Source organism: Mus caroli, chromosome 4 (genome assembly GCF_900094665.2).
Source record: "Mus caroli chromosome 4, CAROLI_EIJ_v1.1, whole genome shotgun sequence".
Taxonomy (NCBI): Eukaryota; Metazoa; Chordata; class Mammalia; order Rodentia; family Muridae; genus Mus; species Mus caroli.
Window position 1 is genome coordinate 48884587 of NC_034573.1, and position 13811 is coordinate 48898397.

Genomic DNA, 13811 nt, shown 5'->3' on the forward strand with positions numbered 1-13811 from the left:
TTTCTTTTCTTTTCTTTTCTTTTCTTCTCTCTCTCTCTCTTTCTTCCTTTCTTTCTCTTTTTTAAGATTTATTTATTTTATATATATATATATATATATATAAAATATATATATATATATATATATATATAGAGAGAGAGAGAGAGAGAGAGAGAATACTGTAGGTGTACAGATGGTTGTGAGCCTTCATGTGGTTGTTGGGAATTGAATTTAGGACCTCTGCTTGCTCCGGTCAACCCTGCTTGCTCCAGTCTGGCCTAGTCAGGCCCGTTCACTCTGGCCCAAAGATGTATTTACTATTATAAATAAGTACACTGTAGCCGTCTCCAGACAGCACCAGAAGAGGGCATCAGATCTCATTAAGGATGGTTGTGAGCCACCATGTGGTTGCTGGGATTTGAACTCAGGACCTTCAGAAGTCAGTGTACTTACTCACTGACCCATCTCACCGCCCCCACACCACCACCCCCAGCTCTGTTTGTTTGTTTGTTTTTTCTAGACAGGGTTTCTCTATGTAGCCCTGGCTGGCCTGGAACTCAGAAATCCGCCTGCCTCTGCCTCCAGAGTGCTGGGATTAAAGGTGTCCCGTCCCACCCCCACCCCCGTAGCTCTTTAATGTTGTTTTTGGGAGTGGAATATTTTTGGAAGAATTTGTATTTTCTCCATCATTTACCTTTCAGAACTGTTGTGTTTTTTTTTAATAATAATATAAGAAATCACTTAAAACTTTCTTTCTGACTCTTAGATAGAGCTGGTCTGAAATTCAATTTACTATATGACTCACCCATACCTAAGATGATCCTCTGCCTTCCCAGTGCTGGAATTAAAGTGTGATTCCCCATGCCTGGCTTATCTTTTTCTTGTTTTTATTTAGGATTGTTTTTTTTTCTACGGACAGTAATTATGTGTTATTTCTTCCTTTTTTTTTTACATCACTACAGCAAATTAGCCAACACCAGGAGCATTTTATTCAGATGCTGAATGAACCCGTTCAGGAAGCAGGTGGTCAAGGTGGAGGAGGAGGTGGCGGAGGAGGTGGTGGAGGTGGAGGCGGCGGAGGAATTGCAGAAGCTGGAAGTGGGCACATGAATTACATTCAAGTAACACCTCAGGAGAAAGAAGCTATAGAACGGGTGAGTTTAGGGACAGTTGGGCTTCCTTGGTCACCCTAGCACCTGGGCTAGTGGCTCCTGCTACCATGCAGCTGTGGCATTTCTTTCCTTTGTCCCAGGGACTGCAGTAGAGATTGTTTCTCTTAGCCACATCCCGTGCTTTTTGTCCTTTCTTGGCCCCAGTAACAGTGAAGTCCCTTAAAGTACTTCAAGTGTGACTAAATCAAGTGTGACTAAATCAAGTGTGACTAGAGCACTAAACAGCCCAACAAATTCAAAATCCCTCATTTCCCATACTTTAAATTCTACTTTGTTACTGTCCCCAAAATGTCAATATGTATATAAGTTACATGTGAGTGGTGTACAATAAACACAAGACATCACCCATCTCTCTTTGTCGTAACAAGTGGACTGGTACAGCCTTGGGCCCTGCAGCAGCCTATGTCCTGTGTGTAGTGCTGTGATCAGTAATTCCATTTCTCCCTCACTTTTTACATTGTTTCACATTGTTCTGAAGTGTTGGAGATGGTAATCAGATAGAGCGCTGTGTTCACAGAGATCTCTGCTCTCTTGCTGAGATAAAGATGTGCTTGCCCATGTCTGGCTTTAATTTTCTTCTGTACTTAGGCTTCAATTGGTTTCTCATTGTAGCTTTTTTTCTTTTCTGTTTTTCTGTGATTATTATTATTATTATTATTATTATTATTATTATTATTTTTTGGTCTGTTTTCTTGGTGTTATATAGAACATTGCTTAATCCACGTGAAAGTCAGGTTCAGGTTTCCAGTTCTTTCAAAGAGTTCACAGATCGCTCTTATGTGTAGGGCTGTGATCCATCCTGCGTTCTTGTGGTAAGGGGTAACTGCCGTTTTGCCTGTGGATATCCATGTACCCCAACTGAAGTTACAGGTTCCTGTAAAAAGTCAGTGGTGCATGGATGTGTCAGGGTTATTTTGGGGCTCAGTTTTAATCCTTTGATTTATGTTTATCCATAGCCATCGAGGCCAGTCCCTCATTCCCCACCACCTTTACTGTACATTTCCAGGAAGGTTTCAGGCTTCAGACAAGTGGTATTTGTCTGAAGTGAAGTGCATATTTAACATACCAATGTGTACCAGGCCTCTAGTTTCTCTCAGCATCCCTCAGTCCCTACCTGTTACAGGCCATGACTGGTGTACCCCACTATGCATGCTGAACCTTACAACCCATGGGCTGGGCTTCCTCTCACCCAGCAGCTATTCACTATATAACCCAGACATTTTCGTTCCCTCCCCTCCTCTCTTCTTCTCTTCCCCTGTTCTCCTCTCCGAATTCTCCCCTCCAATGCCCCAAATCAATATTTGCCCTCCTTCTGTCTCCCTGTCTGCGTGTCAGCTTCACTCCTGTAAGGTTGGTGAACTAACCCCAGAACTTCCCCCAATTTCGCTTGAATTGATTCATTTCTCCCGCAGAGAGTAACTGATAGCAAGTGTGAAATCAGAGGGTGTGGAGTGCTGCAATTTTGTTTACAAAATAATTGTGGCTATTTCAGATCCTCATTCATTCTTCTGTGTAAGCCTCAGAATCTTGTCCAGTTTCAGGGGTGAGCTTTTGGCTGAGTGTAGAGCCCTTATTATGCTTACTCTGGAAATGAATTTGAGAAGTGTCCTCTATCTCCCCCCCCCCCTTTTGGTTTTTGGGCTTGTCATTTGAGCAATCTTGATATAGTAGCATATGGTGGCTTTCAGCTTGGTATGTAGGTGAGGATAACCTTGAAGTCTTGATTCTTCTGCCATCATTTAGCAAGCACTGGGATTGCAGCATGCATTACCCGGGAAGTGCAGTCTTGAGATTGTAGTAAGATCACTTCAAAACAAAGAAAACAACTTAATTCTTACCAAGGCATGTTCAGTAGTATACTGTAGCTGTAGTAATTAAAAATTAAAATTTTAGGCCGGGCATGGTGGTGCATGCCTTTAATCCCAGCACTTGGGAGGCAGAGGCAGGCGGATTTCTGAGTTCGAGGCCAGCCTGGTGAGTTCCAGGACAGCCAGGGCTACACAGAGAGACCCTGTCTCGAAAAAAAGCAAAAAAACAAAAAATTAAAATTTTGTATTACTTTTGAGTTTATTTCCTAAGAACTATTCTTTTTGATGCTGTTAGGAATTGTTCTTTTTATTTTCAAAATGTTCATTGTTAGTTGCAGAGAAGTTCAGTTTGGTTTTGTGTGGTGATCTTATATTCCCCAAAATCTTGCTGAACTCATTGTTAGTTTATTCCCATGGAGCTTGCTGGTTAGGGAAGTTCCCCTGAAACTTCAGTGTCAGGGTGTGAAGATTTTGTCATAACAAGTTAAATACTTTTTCTAAGTTTATCAAAGGATCATCTTTCATTCTTACAAGTAGTTTATACTATATAGAAGCAACATTTGCATACCTGGGATAAAGCCCACTGTCTGTTTTATAACAACTGTTACTTTGTAGTTTCCTGGTGGTGGATATCTTGTTTCAGTATTGGGGAATTGTGGCCTCACAGAAGGAGTAGAGGGTAGTTTTGGAAGAATTTAAGAATTGGTCTTGATTGTTTAAGGAGCTGGCAGACTTTATTAGTTGCCATCTGGGCCTAGTTTTCCTTTGGGAAAGTTTTGTTACTCTTACTTCATTACACTTTTCATTTGTCAAAAGGAATGTTTCTAAATATTATTTCTTTGCAATTTGAATCTTTAGTTTTCTATTTTTCCATGATCATCTTAAATGTTTGTCAGTTAATGATTTTTGTGTGTGTTTAAAATGTGCTTGTTTTTGTCTTTTATCATTGAAATATTGGTATTTTCTCTTACAATACATCCTGAAGTTTCCCCTGCCTCCACTGCTCCCAGCCCAACTCTTTTCAGCTTTTGTTTTGTTTTGTTTTAATGTTACTGGTTTTCTTGTTAATATTAAGTGGTTAGTTTTTGTCTTATTAAGGTAGATTCAATCATTAAAGAAACACACGTTTGCTTGTACTTGCTGCATATATGAGGCAGTAATATGTTCTTATTAAACATTTTCCTGCTGTCAAGACCAGTTGCCTTACAGAGCTGGTTACTCTCTTTGCTTTCCTTGTTGGTGCTCTGTATGATCGTACGCTATGACTGACAGTGGTGGCATTGCAGTCTTCAGGTACAGCAGTATTGCTGATTTTTCTTTTTTTTTTTTTTTTGTTTGGTAGTTTTTGGTCCCTTGTTATATATGTCTATCGTGTTTTCGTGGTTCCCTTTCTTTAAGTCGTAAAAATGTCCATCTCTGGTAACAGTTTTGTCTAGAACTAAAGCGACTCTAGTTGTCTTTTGGTTATTGTGTGCATGATGTTGTCTTTATATTTTTAACATCTTTGTGACTTTAAGTCAGTGTGTCATTGAATTGCCCCAACTCTTCTCTATTACTTCAGCTACCTACCCCAATTTCAATTTGGACACAATTTAGATAACAAATTCATTTTTGGAGTTTTTCTATTTTTAATTTATAAATAGCTTCTTTTGCTGAATTGGGGTTGGGTTTCTTTGTTTTCTTGTTGTTTCCAGTTCTTAATAGTCTTTTCTGTAGTGTGCAATAGAAAGTTTTTGAGACAGTTGAGGGGGGCATTCATCTGACTGAGAAGTTATAATTCTGTAAAGTAGTCAGTCTACTTGAGAGTTTAAAGGCTTTAAAAGCAGTGTTAGATCTTAAGTAATTTTAATAGTTTTTAAATGAGATTAACTGATTGGTGATTCAAATATGCTATAAATTTAATAACCACAGTCATCTTCATTTCATAATACATCATTGTACTTTTCTATTATAAAGTGTTGACTAAGGCAAGGAACTGAAGAGCAACATAGAAAGGCAAGCTATGTTAAAAAATAAAACATTGATATTGGGATATAAAGTAATTTTAAAAAAGAAATGAATCCTTTGCTTTTACAACAAAAGTTGCTGTGCAAGTTAAGGTATTTATTTCCACATGCTCTCTCCCTTTCTTAACCCTCCTGTCACTAAAGCCACTTGATACCCATATTTGTGCGCATTTACTTTGAAATCAGGTCAGTTAACTACAGGTTTTTAGTGTAGAAACCAGAACGTACTGTAACAGAAGAGTGCCTGTTAACTATCTCCTTAACTAAGAACATTTCAAAACCCATCTTTTGGATGGTTGTAAACATCCTCTCCACCCTGAGTGTTGAACAGTGAAGGCTGACCTTGTGAAGTAAGTGTCCAGGGGCAGTGTCACAATCCCTAGGATATAAAGCAGACTTAAATCACCATATCACCATAATTGATGAATTGAATTTAATTGCTTCCCTTTTTTTCCAGTTAAAGGCATTAGGATTTCCCGAAGGACTTGTGATTCAAGCATATTTTGCTTGTGAGAAGAATGAGAATCTGGCTGCCAACTTCCTTCTACAGCAGAACTTTGATGAAGACTGAAGGGACTCTTTTGTACCTCACACTCACACCAGTGCATTACACTAACCTTGTTCACTGGATTGTCTGGGGTGACTTGGGCTCATATCCACAATATTTGGTATACGGTAGTAGGTTGGTTGGGGTGGGGGTGGGGAGCTAGGATATAGGGCAGGGAAACATACAGTTGCATGTCTGCTTCAATTAGCAGATGCTGCAGATCCACACAGTGTAAAATACTATACAACCAAACATCCGCCTTTACAGGTCGTTATTCTTCTAAGCAGTAGGTAACTTTTCCTGGGTTTCATTCTTTCTAGTGTACTAGATCCAGAAATTTAGTGTGATGCCCTGCGTTCTCTTTTCTTTGACTTAACATTTGTTTCTGAAAGAATCTTTGCTACCTAGAACCTGCAGTCTGTTTTATGGCAACACTGGATAATGGCTTTTTGAAATTGAGGGGGAAAAATTGGAGCATCTGTAAACAGAAACGCCAAATTATTGATAGTCATCGTTGCTGCTTCACATTAGTATGAGACTGATGCAGAGGAAGCCCATTCTTCGTGTTCAGTGCTGGGGATGGGGTGGGGAGGGTAGAAAGGGCGCTTTTTCTTAAAACGAAAATAATTACTGCTATTTTAAAATTTCCTGATTATTGAATGTGAGGCCCTCTAACAATGATTTGAGAAGCTGTACACATAGGCAGAGTTATTTTCCTGTTTACATTGTTTGTTTGTTTGTTTGGGGGAAATTGGTAGGTGTCTACTGTTCACTTCATTGTTGTATTGCAGTAAAAGATTTAAAACAACCATTGCATGTTTGCTTTTGATGTATCCCTTTGTGAAATCAGCACTTCTGGGGCCAATGAAGAAACTGCAGCACTCACCGCCCCCCCCCCCCTTCCTCCATAGAGATGTGTTTGATCAGCAAGTCAGGAGTCAAACTGCTGCCTTTAAAAAAAAACACACAAAAAGCTGATTCAGTTCAAAATTAATGCAAATCTTTCAAAACTGGGTTTCTGATACTTGTGGATGTTTTTCTTTATTAGATAAGAATGTATTACCATTAAATCCATTAGTATTACATTGCTTTCAAAGAGAAGGTGGGTGGAACTATAATCCAGCATCTTTTACTGCATTTAAAGATGGGAGCAAACTTTTGTATGGTTGGGAGATGTGGCTGGAAAGTACTTTGGAAAATATACAATCAAGATATTTCGTCTCATATTAAAAGAGAAATCTCAATCACAGTGTTGCCTTTTATTTGGGTTTTGCTCATCTCGGTCTTTGTTTGGAAACACCCTCATTGGCATTGCTATTGGATTGTAAAGAGGGGCCCTCTATCAGTTTGTTGAATTTGTTAAATCTTTTCCTGGACGTAAATGAGACTATTGAAGGAAGTAACATCCCACTGTCGTGATGCTGTGAGAAAAGATGGCTTTGCAGACCTCCTGCACAGTCTCTTGCACTATGTTCATCACCTCTTGGTGATGACTCTTAAACTCTCTCCTCATATGCTTATATTATACCCTGTCCCATGAAAATAAATGAGACCATGATTTTCCTTCATGATGTACCATGTTTAACTTTCATGTATTATTGTGCAAACTTGGTAGGCTGTTGGATGTTATATTGCCCGTGTGCTTTACAGTGGGCCATGTGAGATGTCTCAGAATGAAACAGAGTGCATCATTCTTTCAGGGCAGAAGAGCAGTGGGTTGGGGAGAGGGGTAAGGTCCAGTGACGTGGGGGAATGCTTCCATTTGTTCTGCCCTCCCTTACTGCCCAGAATGTTAGCATAAGACAACACAGGAAGCTGATAAGAATAGCAGCTGTTGTTTCTCTTTGGAAAGTGACAGCAGAAGTTGGTGACATGGGACTTTTGTCCTTGGACACAAACCTGCAGATCCTAGGAGTAATGGTTTCCCAGAGGACAGCCCAGCCCATGGACCACTTCTTCCTCAGCGGAGACACCACACATGAGTGGAGACACCACACATGAGTGGAGAGATAAGTTAGATAGCTTTGGTAAATATCTTTAATAGAGGCGACTATTGAACTGTTGAATCTTGCATTTGCACAGTGCAAGATGTAACTCGCATCTTTAGTATTTTTATTGTTTTGCTGCTCTATAGGAAATATGAGGAGGCTGAATTTATATTTGTAAAATTATTTTGCCATCTTTAAGTCAAATATTTTTGTTTCATTGTTTAAAAGTACTGAAATGTTCCACTCTGTTATGTTTTCCTGTACTAGATGGCTAGGATTCCAGAGAATTACTATAAAGTATTTTCAACACACCTGACATTGCATTTCTCATTTTTTAAGATTTTTTTTTTTAATTTTTAATGATGAAAACAAGAATATACCTAAAAGTGAAGCTTCGGAAAAACCATTTGTTCTTCCTTATCTTGTATCACTCCTCAAATTTGATGTTGGCCTCCCGATTGGCCTTGTGTTTCAAAGCTGGGTCCCTGAACACACCCTTGTTGACAACGGTCTTGTCCAAGGGGATAATATCCAGAGTACCTTGTGGGCATGAAGTGTGTGGTTATAAACTTCCACAAAGGACTTGATCTTGTATGGCTTGGCAGTTTTCTTCTTGCCCATGGCAGCTGTCACTTTGCAAGGATAGCGGTCAATTCCAGCTACCAGGTCATGGCTATAAGGGTGGTCTGAGGTGCCATTGTCAATGTTCTTCACGATGACGGCTTTGCGTCCGGAGTAGCGTCCAGCCAGGACCAGCACCACTTTCCCGGGTTTCATGAACTTGCCCATTTCGACAGCAAGCAGCCGGCACGCAGCAGAAAGAAAGGACACTTCGACTTAAGGAGGTGATGTTGCTTCCATCACCAGTACTTGGCCTGGATAGAAGTTGGTTGCTATATCATTTAGGAGGTCAGCTTCAGGGTCCTGGTTCTCAGCTAACACGTGGACTCAACGGTGAAATACCTGACAGGCTATAAAGGTATTTAATAGGTGGCACAGAATTACCAAGTCCTGTTTCTTAGTACCCAACCCAACACATCTAACAAGAGGTTGGACACTTACTGATTACATCCACCTCCCACCTCCACCCCCAAATCAGGCTGGAAAGCAGTGCTCATTACCACTCAAGCTGCAAATGGTATTTACCTTTTTTTTTTTTTTTTTTTTAAGACAGTTTATCTGTAACCTTGGCTGTTCTGGAATTCACTGTGTATATCAGGTCAGGCTGTCCTGGAAATCCTCCTGCCTCAGCCTCCCAAGTGCTGGGATTAAAGGCATGCACCACCGCTGCTGGGCCAGTCTTCTTTTTTTTTGTTTGTTTTTCGAGACAGGGTTTCTCTGTATAGCACTGGCTGTCCTGGAACTCACTTTGAAGACCAGGCTGGCCTCCAACTCAGAAATCCGCCTGTCTCTGCCTTCTGAGTGCTAGGACTAAAGGCGTGTGCCACCACGCCTGGCCAGTCTTCATATTTTTAAATGATACATCAGGTTCTGTGGGGTGGAGAAGAGCACATGTCACTGGCCCTCTAGTTTTGCGCATGCTTACACAGGCTCATTTAGCTATTAAGTCCTTGTGAGGTTTGCTGGGGATTACTTGGAATAACTGGAACAAAGCCCAAATAGCTCCTAATTCGTCACAGAAAATGTTCAACCTTACCTGTTCTCTGGCTGTGCGTTGGTTCCTACCTTGCCACGCTGGGATGTGACTTCAGGTCTTCACTTAGTTTGGTTCTCATGTGGCTATCACAAGCTCCTAAACCCTTGGCATCTCCACTGGGAGCATCTTGTGTCTGGTATGTTAACCTTCTGGCTTTGGACTGCTTCCAAGTTTCCCCATTGCTTTACAGTTCTTGTTCTCGGAGTAGGATGGTGAGACTTAGTCCAGAGCACACTGGCATTAGTAGGTGCATCTGTAGATCGGAGGCCTGCAATCACAGTGCGGGATGAGAGGCAAGAGAAGAGCGGTTTGACTGGTTTGATTGGGTTTCGGGGTCTTTTACTGCTATTGATTTGCAGAGGAAATGGGAAGGGCAGTGATGTGGGGCCGTGACTTGGACTTGTCAAGGAAGCATTCAGTAATGAGAGCTGCACGGAGGCTCAGGAATCTATTGCAGAGAGCCTTCCCTATCAACAGAGTTTATATAACTGGTCTCAGATCATGTTCTCACTCCCCAGGGGATGAGACCAAAGAGTGTAGGATGGTCTTTGCCATCCTAACATCCTCCAGAAACAGATGGAAAAGCTGTCGTCCAGACTTGTGCCTCCTGCCACAGTCAAGCTGTTTCCTGTTTAACTGCCTTTAAATGGCCTTGTTTTCAGGGCTTCTCTCCTTGGATCTGCAATGATGGTATTTCCTCATGTGTTGCACAAGTCTTTACTTGATAAGCATAGCAAGTTGCTTCTAGGATCTCTCCACTCCAAGGACTCCGAAGTCTTTAGATGCCTAAGCCACTCACAGCAGCCCCTCACATAAAATGTGTATAACCTGTTCAGTTCCCATGCTTTATTTACAAATAACTTGCAATACTCATTATGAAGGCGTTTGAATAGTTCTTATACTGTTCTTTTAGGTGAGACCAAAAGTGCATGGTCAACACAGGTGCAGCTTTAGATAGATAGGAGGAATGAGCCTGTACCTCTCTACATGGCTCTGGTTGGCCTGTTATATGGCATGTAATCTTTTGTGGCTTTGTCTCCATTCCTGCTCCAGCCCCTTGAGTGGGATTCCAGGTGTACCACCACTCCTGGCTTCAAACACTTGGTCTGCTCTTGGGTGTGTGGATGAGAACTTGGGAGCACCTTGGTCTAAAGATTGGGAAACTCCATCCTCATTTCTCATTAGCTCTTAACAGGATTCGTGCTGAGTCAGCATTCCCCAGAAGCATGGGACCAATAAGAGACTTAGACTTCAGTATGAAAAAGGCCGGAGAATTGGGAAAGTTAGTGGTGATTCAGTCCAAGGCCAGAGGGCTGAAAAGGCAGGACTGTTGGGGTGGGATGATGCTGGTGCCCAAGGAGGCACAGTGAGCTATGCTGGTAGTCAAAGGCTTCTGTTCAGGCCCTCCTCCCAAGGGTCATGTTGCACACTTGGAATCCCAGCACTTACGTATCAGGAGGATCTGGAGTTCGAGCCTTGGCTGCATAGCAAATTCAAGGCCAGCCTGGGCTAAAAAAAAAAAACCCAACCAACCAACCAAACAAAAAGAACAAAAACCCTTCTGTAATTAAAAGCAAAAACAGACTGTGGTAGCCATGCACATTGGTGAGAGCAGTCAGCTTTACACATAAGTCTTCAGATTGAAATTCTAATTGCCTAGGCCAGTGGGTTGGATATCATATATCCTGCATATCAGATATTCACATTATGATTCATAACTAGCAGAATTGCAGTTAGGAAGTAAAAACGTAAATCAGACGAGGAACTCTATTAAGGGTCTCAGCAAGAGGAAGGCTGAGACCCTCTCAGAGCATGGACACAGATGACCCTGGGTCGCAGCTCAGGTAACTCCACCACAGATTGCTTTCTATTCACAGCCCTCCATACTTAACATGGGTCCTTAGAACTCAAATGGCTACTTAAAAGACTGAAGCAGTGTCTGATTGGATGCCTGATTAGGTTTTCAACAGCATCCACTCCTACATCAAACTCCCGAAATTAATTGAAAACTGATTTTAAGGTGTTGAGTTGTGTAGTCACAGAAATTGTTTGCACATGACAGCACTTGATGCATCACCTCAAAACTGAAAAAAAAGGAAGTTTACTGGGGAAGTAATGCTTACAGTGATTTAGATGGGGGAGGGGGCGGGGGGAGCCTGTGTATTTGGTTGTTTGGTGAGCCTGGAGTAACATCTGTAACCTCTCAGCATTTTGATGTATAGTTTTTTTTTTTGTTTGTTTTGTTTTGGTTTTGGTTTTGGTTTTTTTTTTTTTTTTTTTTTTTTTTTTTTTTTTTTTTTCCGAGACAGGGTTTCTCTGTGTACCCCTGGCTGTCCTGGAACTCACTTTGTAGACCATGTTTTTGGTTTTTCGAGACAGGGTTTCTCTGTATANCCCTGGCTGTCCTGGAACTCACTTTGTAGACCAGGCTGGCCTCGAACTCAGAAATCCGCCTGCCTCTGCCTCGAGTGCTGGGATGAAAGGCGTGCGCCACCACTGCCTGGCTTGATGTATAGTTTTAAGTGTATAGTCTGGAACTTACTATGTAAGTCACAGAGATCCGTTAGCATCTCCTCATGGGCATTTGGACTAAAGGCATGCACCACCATGCCCAGTGACTCCTACTTGTTCTGAAATACTGCAATTCAATGTGGCTTTTATAATTCTGCACCGTGCCAGGCAGTGGTGGCGCACGCCTTTGATCCCAGCACTTGGGAGGCAGAGGCAGGTGGATTTCTGAGTTCCAGGCCAGCCTGGTCTACAGAGTGAGTTCCAGGACAGCCAGGGCTACACAGAGAAACCCTGTCTCAAACAAAACAAAACAAAACAAACAATTTTGCACCGTTTTTTCAAATGTAGTACCATATATAATATAATAAGTAGATAATATTTAATTTGCAGAAAAACATGGAACTAAACAAAGAGCTTCCATAATCTCTGAGAACCCCTTTCAGCTTTGCAGCTGTCCCAGCCAGTTACTAAGCTGCCTTTAGTTTGTCTCAGTGCTGGCCCGTTCTTTGATCTTGACTTTGCTGCTTCATATTCCCAGGCAAAGCTGCCAGAAAGTGTTGCTCCTCACTGGACTTGGGCACAAACCTATTGGGAAAAAAATGAGGATTGTTACTGTGAAGTGAGCAGTTTATTTCTCCTGATGTTTCTTTGCTTGAAGGGGGTGGCCCTGCCAGGCTTCTGCCCTCCAAAGCTAACCTGTGTCATAGCTAACAAGTTAATTGGGAGTCAAGTTAACATTTTATAAATACCTTGTTTGTCACCTACTCGCTTTAGTGTCTAATGATGCCTCTGTATTGGTTATTACTGTCATGGTTGCCGTGGGGGATTTTCAGACCTATTGAATTTGTGAGTTACTGTCCTGTATCTTTCATCGTCCTCCTAGTAATCTATACTGTTCAAGCCTTGGCCTCCTGTTGTGTTCCTTAGTATATAATTTGTTACTATCCTTATTCCAGGGGTGGACTTGTCAGGCTTCAGAATGTGGGCTGTGCCAATCTGACTGGTTCCTCGCTCCCTGGCATGCCTCTACCCTCCTTGCTACTTTGACCACTATTGCTGGAATAGGAGCTTTCTAAAATGTGAAATGAGGACTACTTGTCTCCGTGTCCGTGAAGTCCAAAGTCAGAACACTATGAATCCATGAGCTGTTTTCAGCTGCACTCATAGCTTATTTAGCACATTTCACATAGGGTAGATGAGCTGATGCCATAGCCCCTGAGCAGACCAAAAGAAATGAGACTCCAGCCATCCTTGGTGGAACCAGAAGGCACAGAGATTGGCAAAGCTCCAATATGATGAATGACATTCTTCTCTCTGATTATTTGAAAGATGTTTATAAAAAGATTTGTTCTTATACTTTTTGGTTTTTTTCAAGACAAGGTTTCTCTGTGTAGCTCTGGCTGTCCTGGAACTCACTCTGTAGACCAGGCTGGCCTCGAACTCAGAAATCCGCCTGCCTCTGCCTCCCAAGTGCTGGGATTAAAGGCATGCGCCACCACGCCCGGCTTTGTTCTTATGGTTTTTTTAAATTATGTATATGTGACTGGGCTGCCAGTGCTTGAGAAAGCTGGAAGACTGGGATCTCCTTGGAGTTCAAGTGACAGCAGTTGTGAGCCACCCTGGGAACCAATCTTGGGTCCTCTGTAAGAGCAGTGTACATTCTTTACCATGGAGGTATCTCTTCAACCCCTGCAAAAAGATGTTATTAAAAATTCATGTGGTGGCGCACGCCTTTAATCCCAGCACTTGGAAGGCAGAGGCAGGTGAATTTCTGAGTTTGAGGCCAGCCTGGTCTACAGAGTAAGTTTCAGGACAGCCAGGGCTACACAGAGAAACCCTGTCTCGAAAAACCAAAAAAAGAAAAAGAAATTCATGTGATTAATTTTAGGTAAATATTAAAAAAAACACACACAAAACTTTTTGGAGCTGGTAGCACTGGCCTCCAAACCCAGTACTTGGGAAGCTGAGGCAGGAGAACCATGAGTTCCAAGTCAGCCTGAACTCTTGTTTCAAAACAAGGCAACAAGGTGTCTTGACATTTAATGTAGGTCAGTGGAAAGTGACACAAGCTGAGACCTTGAGGTTTTTGGAAGGGAAAGGAGTTCCTTGGACCCATAAATTAGAGTGTTGCCATGGCAGATGG

At 41.8% G+C, this 13811-nt stretch overlaps 1 protein-coding gene and 1 pseudogene across 1 annotated transcript in view; one reads left to right on the top strand and one right to left on the bottom strand.

Moving 5' to 3' along the window:
• Rad23b (RAD23 homolog B, nucleotide excision repair protein) overlaps positions 1–7811 on the top strand; it is a 44053-nt gene extending 36242 nt beyond the window's left edge. The window contains exons 9-10 of the mRNA XM_021159872.2: positions 942–1133; positions 5423–7811. Coding sequence (XP_021015531.1) covers positions 942–1133; positions 5423–5536 — 306 coding nt within the window. The 3' untranslated portion in view covers positions 5537–7811. The remainder of the gene's footprint in view (positions 1–941; positions 1134–5422) is intronic.
• A 38-nt stretch (positions 7812–7849) lies between these two features.
• On the bottom strand, positions 7850–8289 carry LOC110293315 (annotated as a pseudogene).
• Between the last annotated feature and the right edge of the window lie 5522 nt (positions 8290–13811).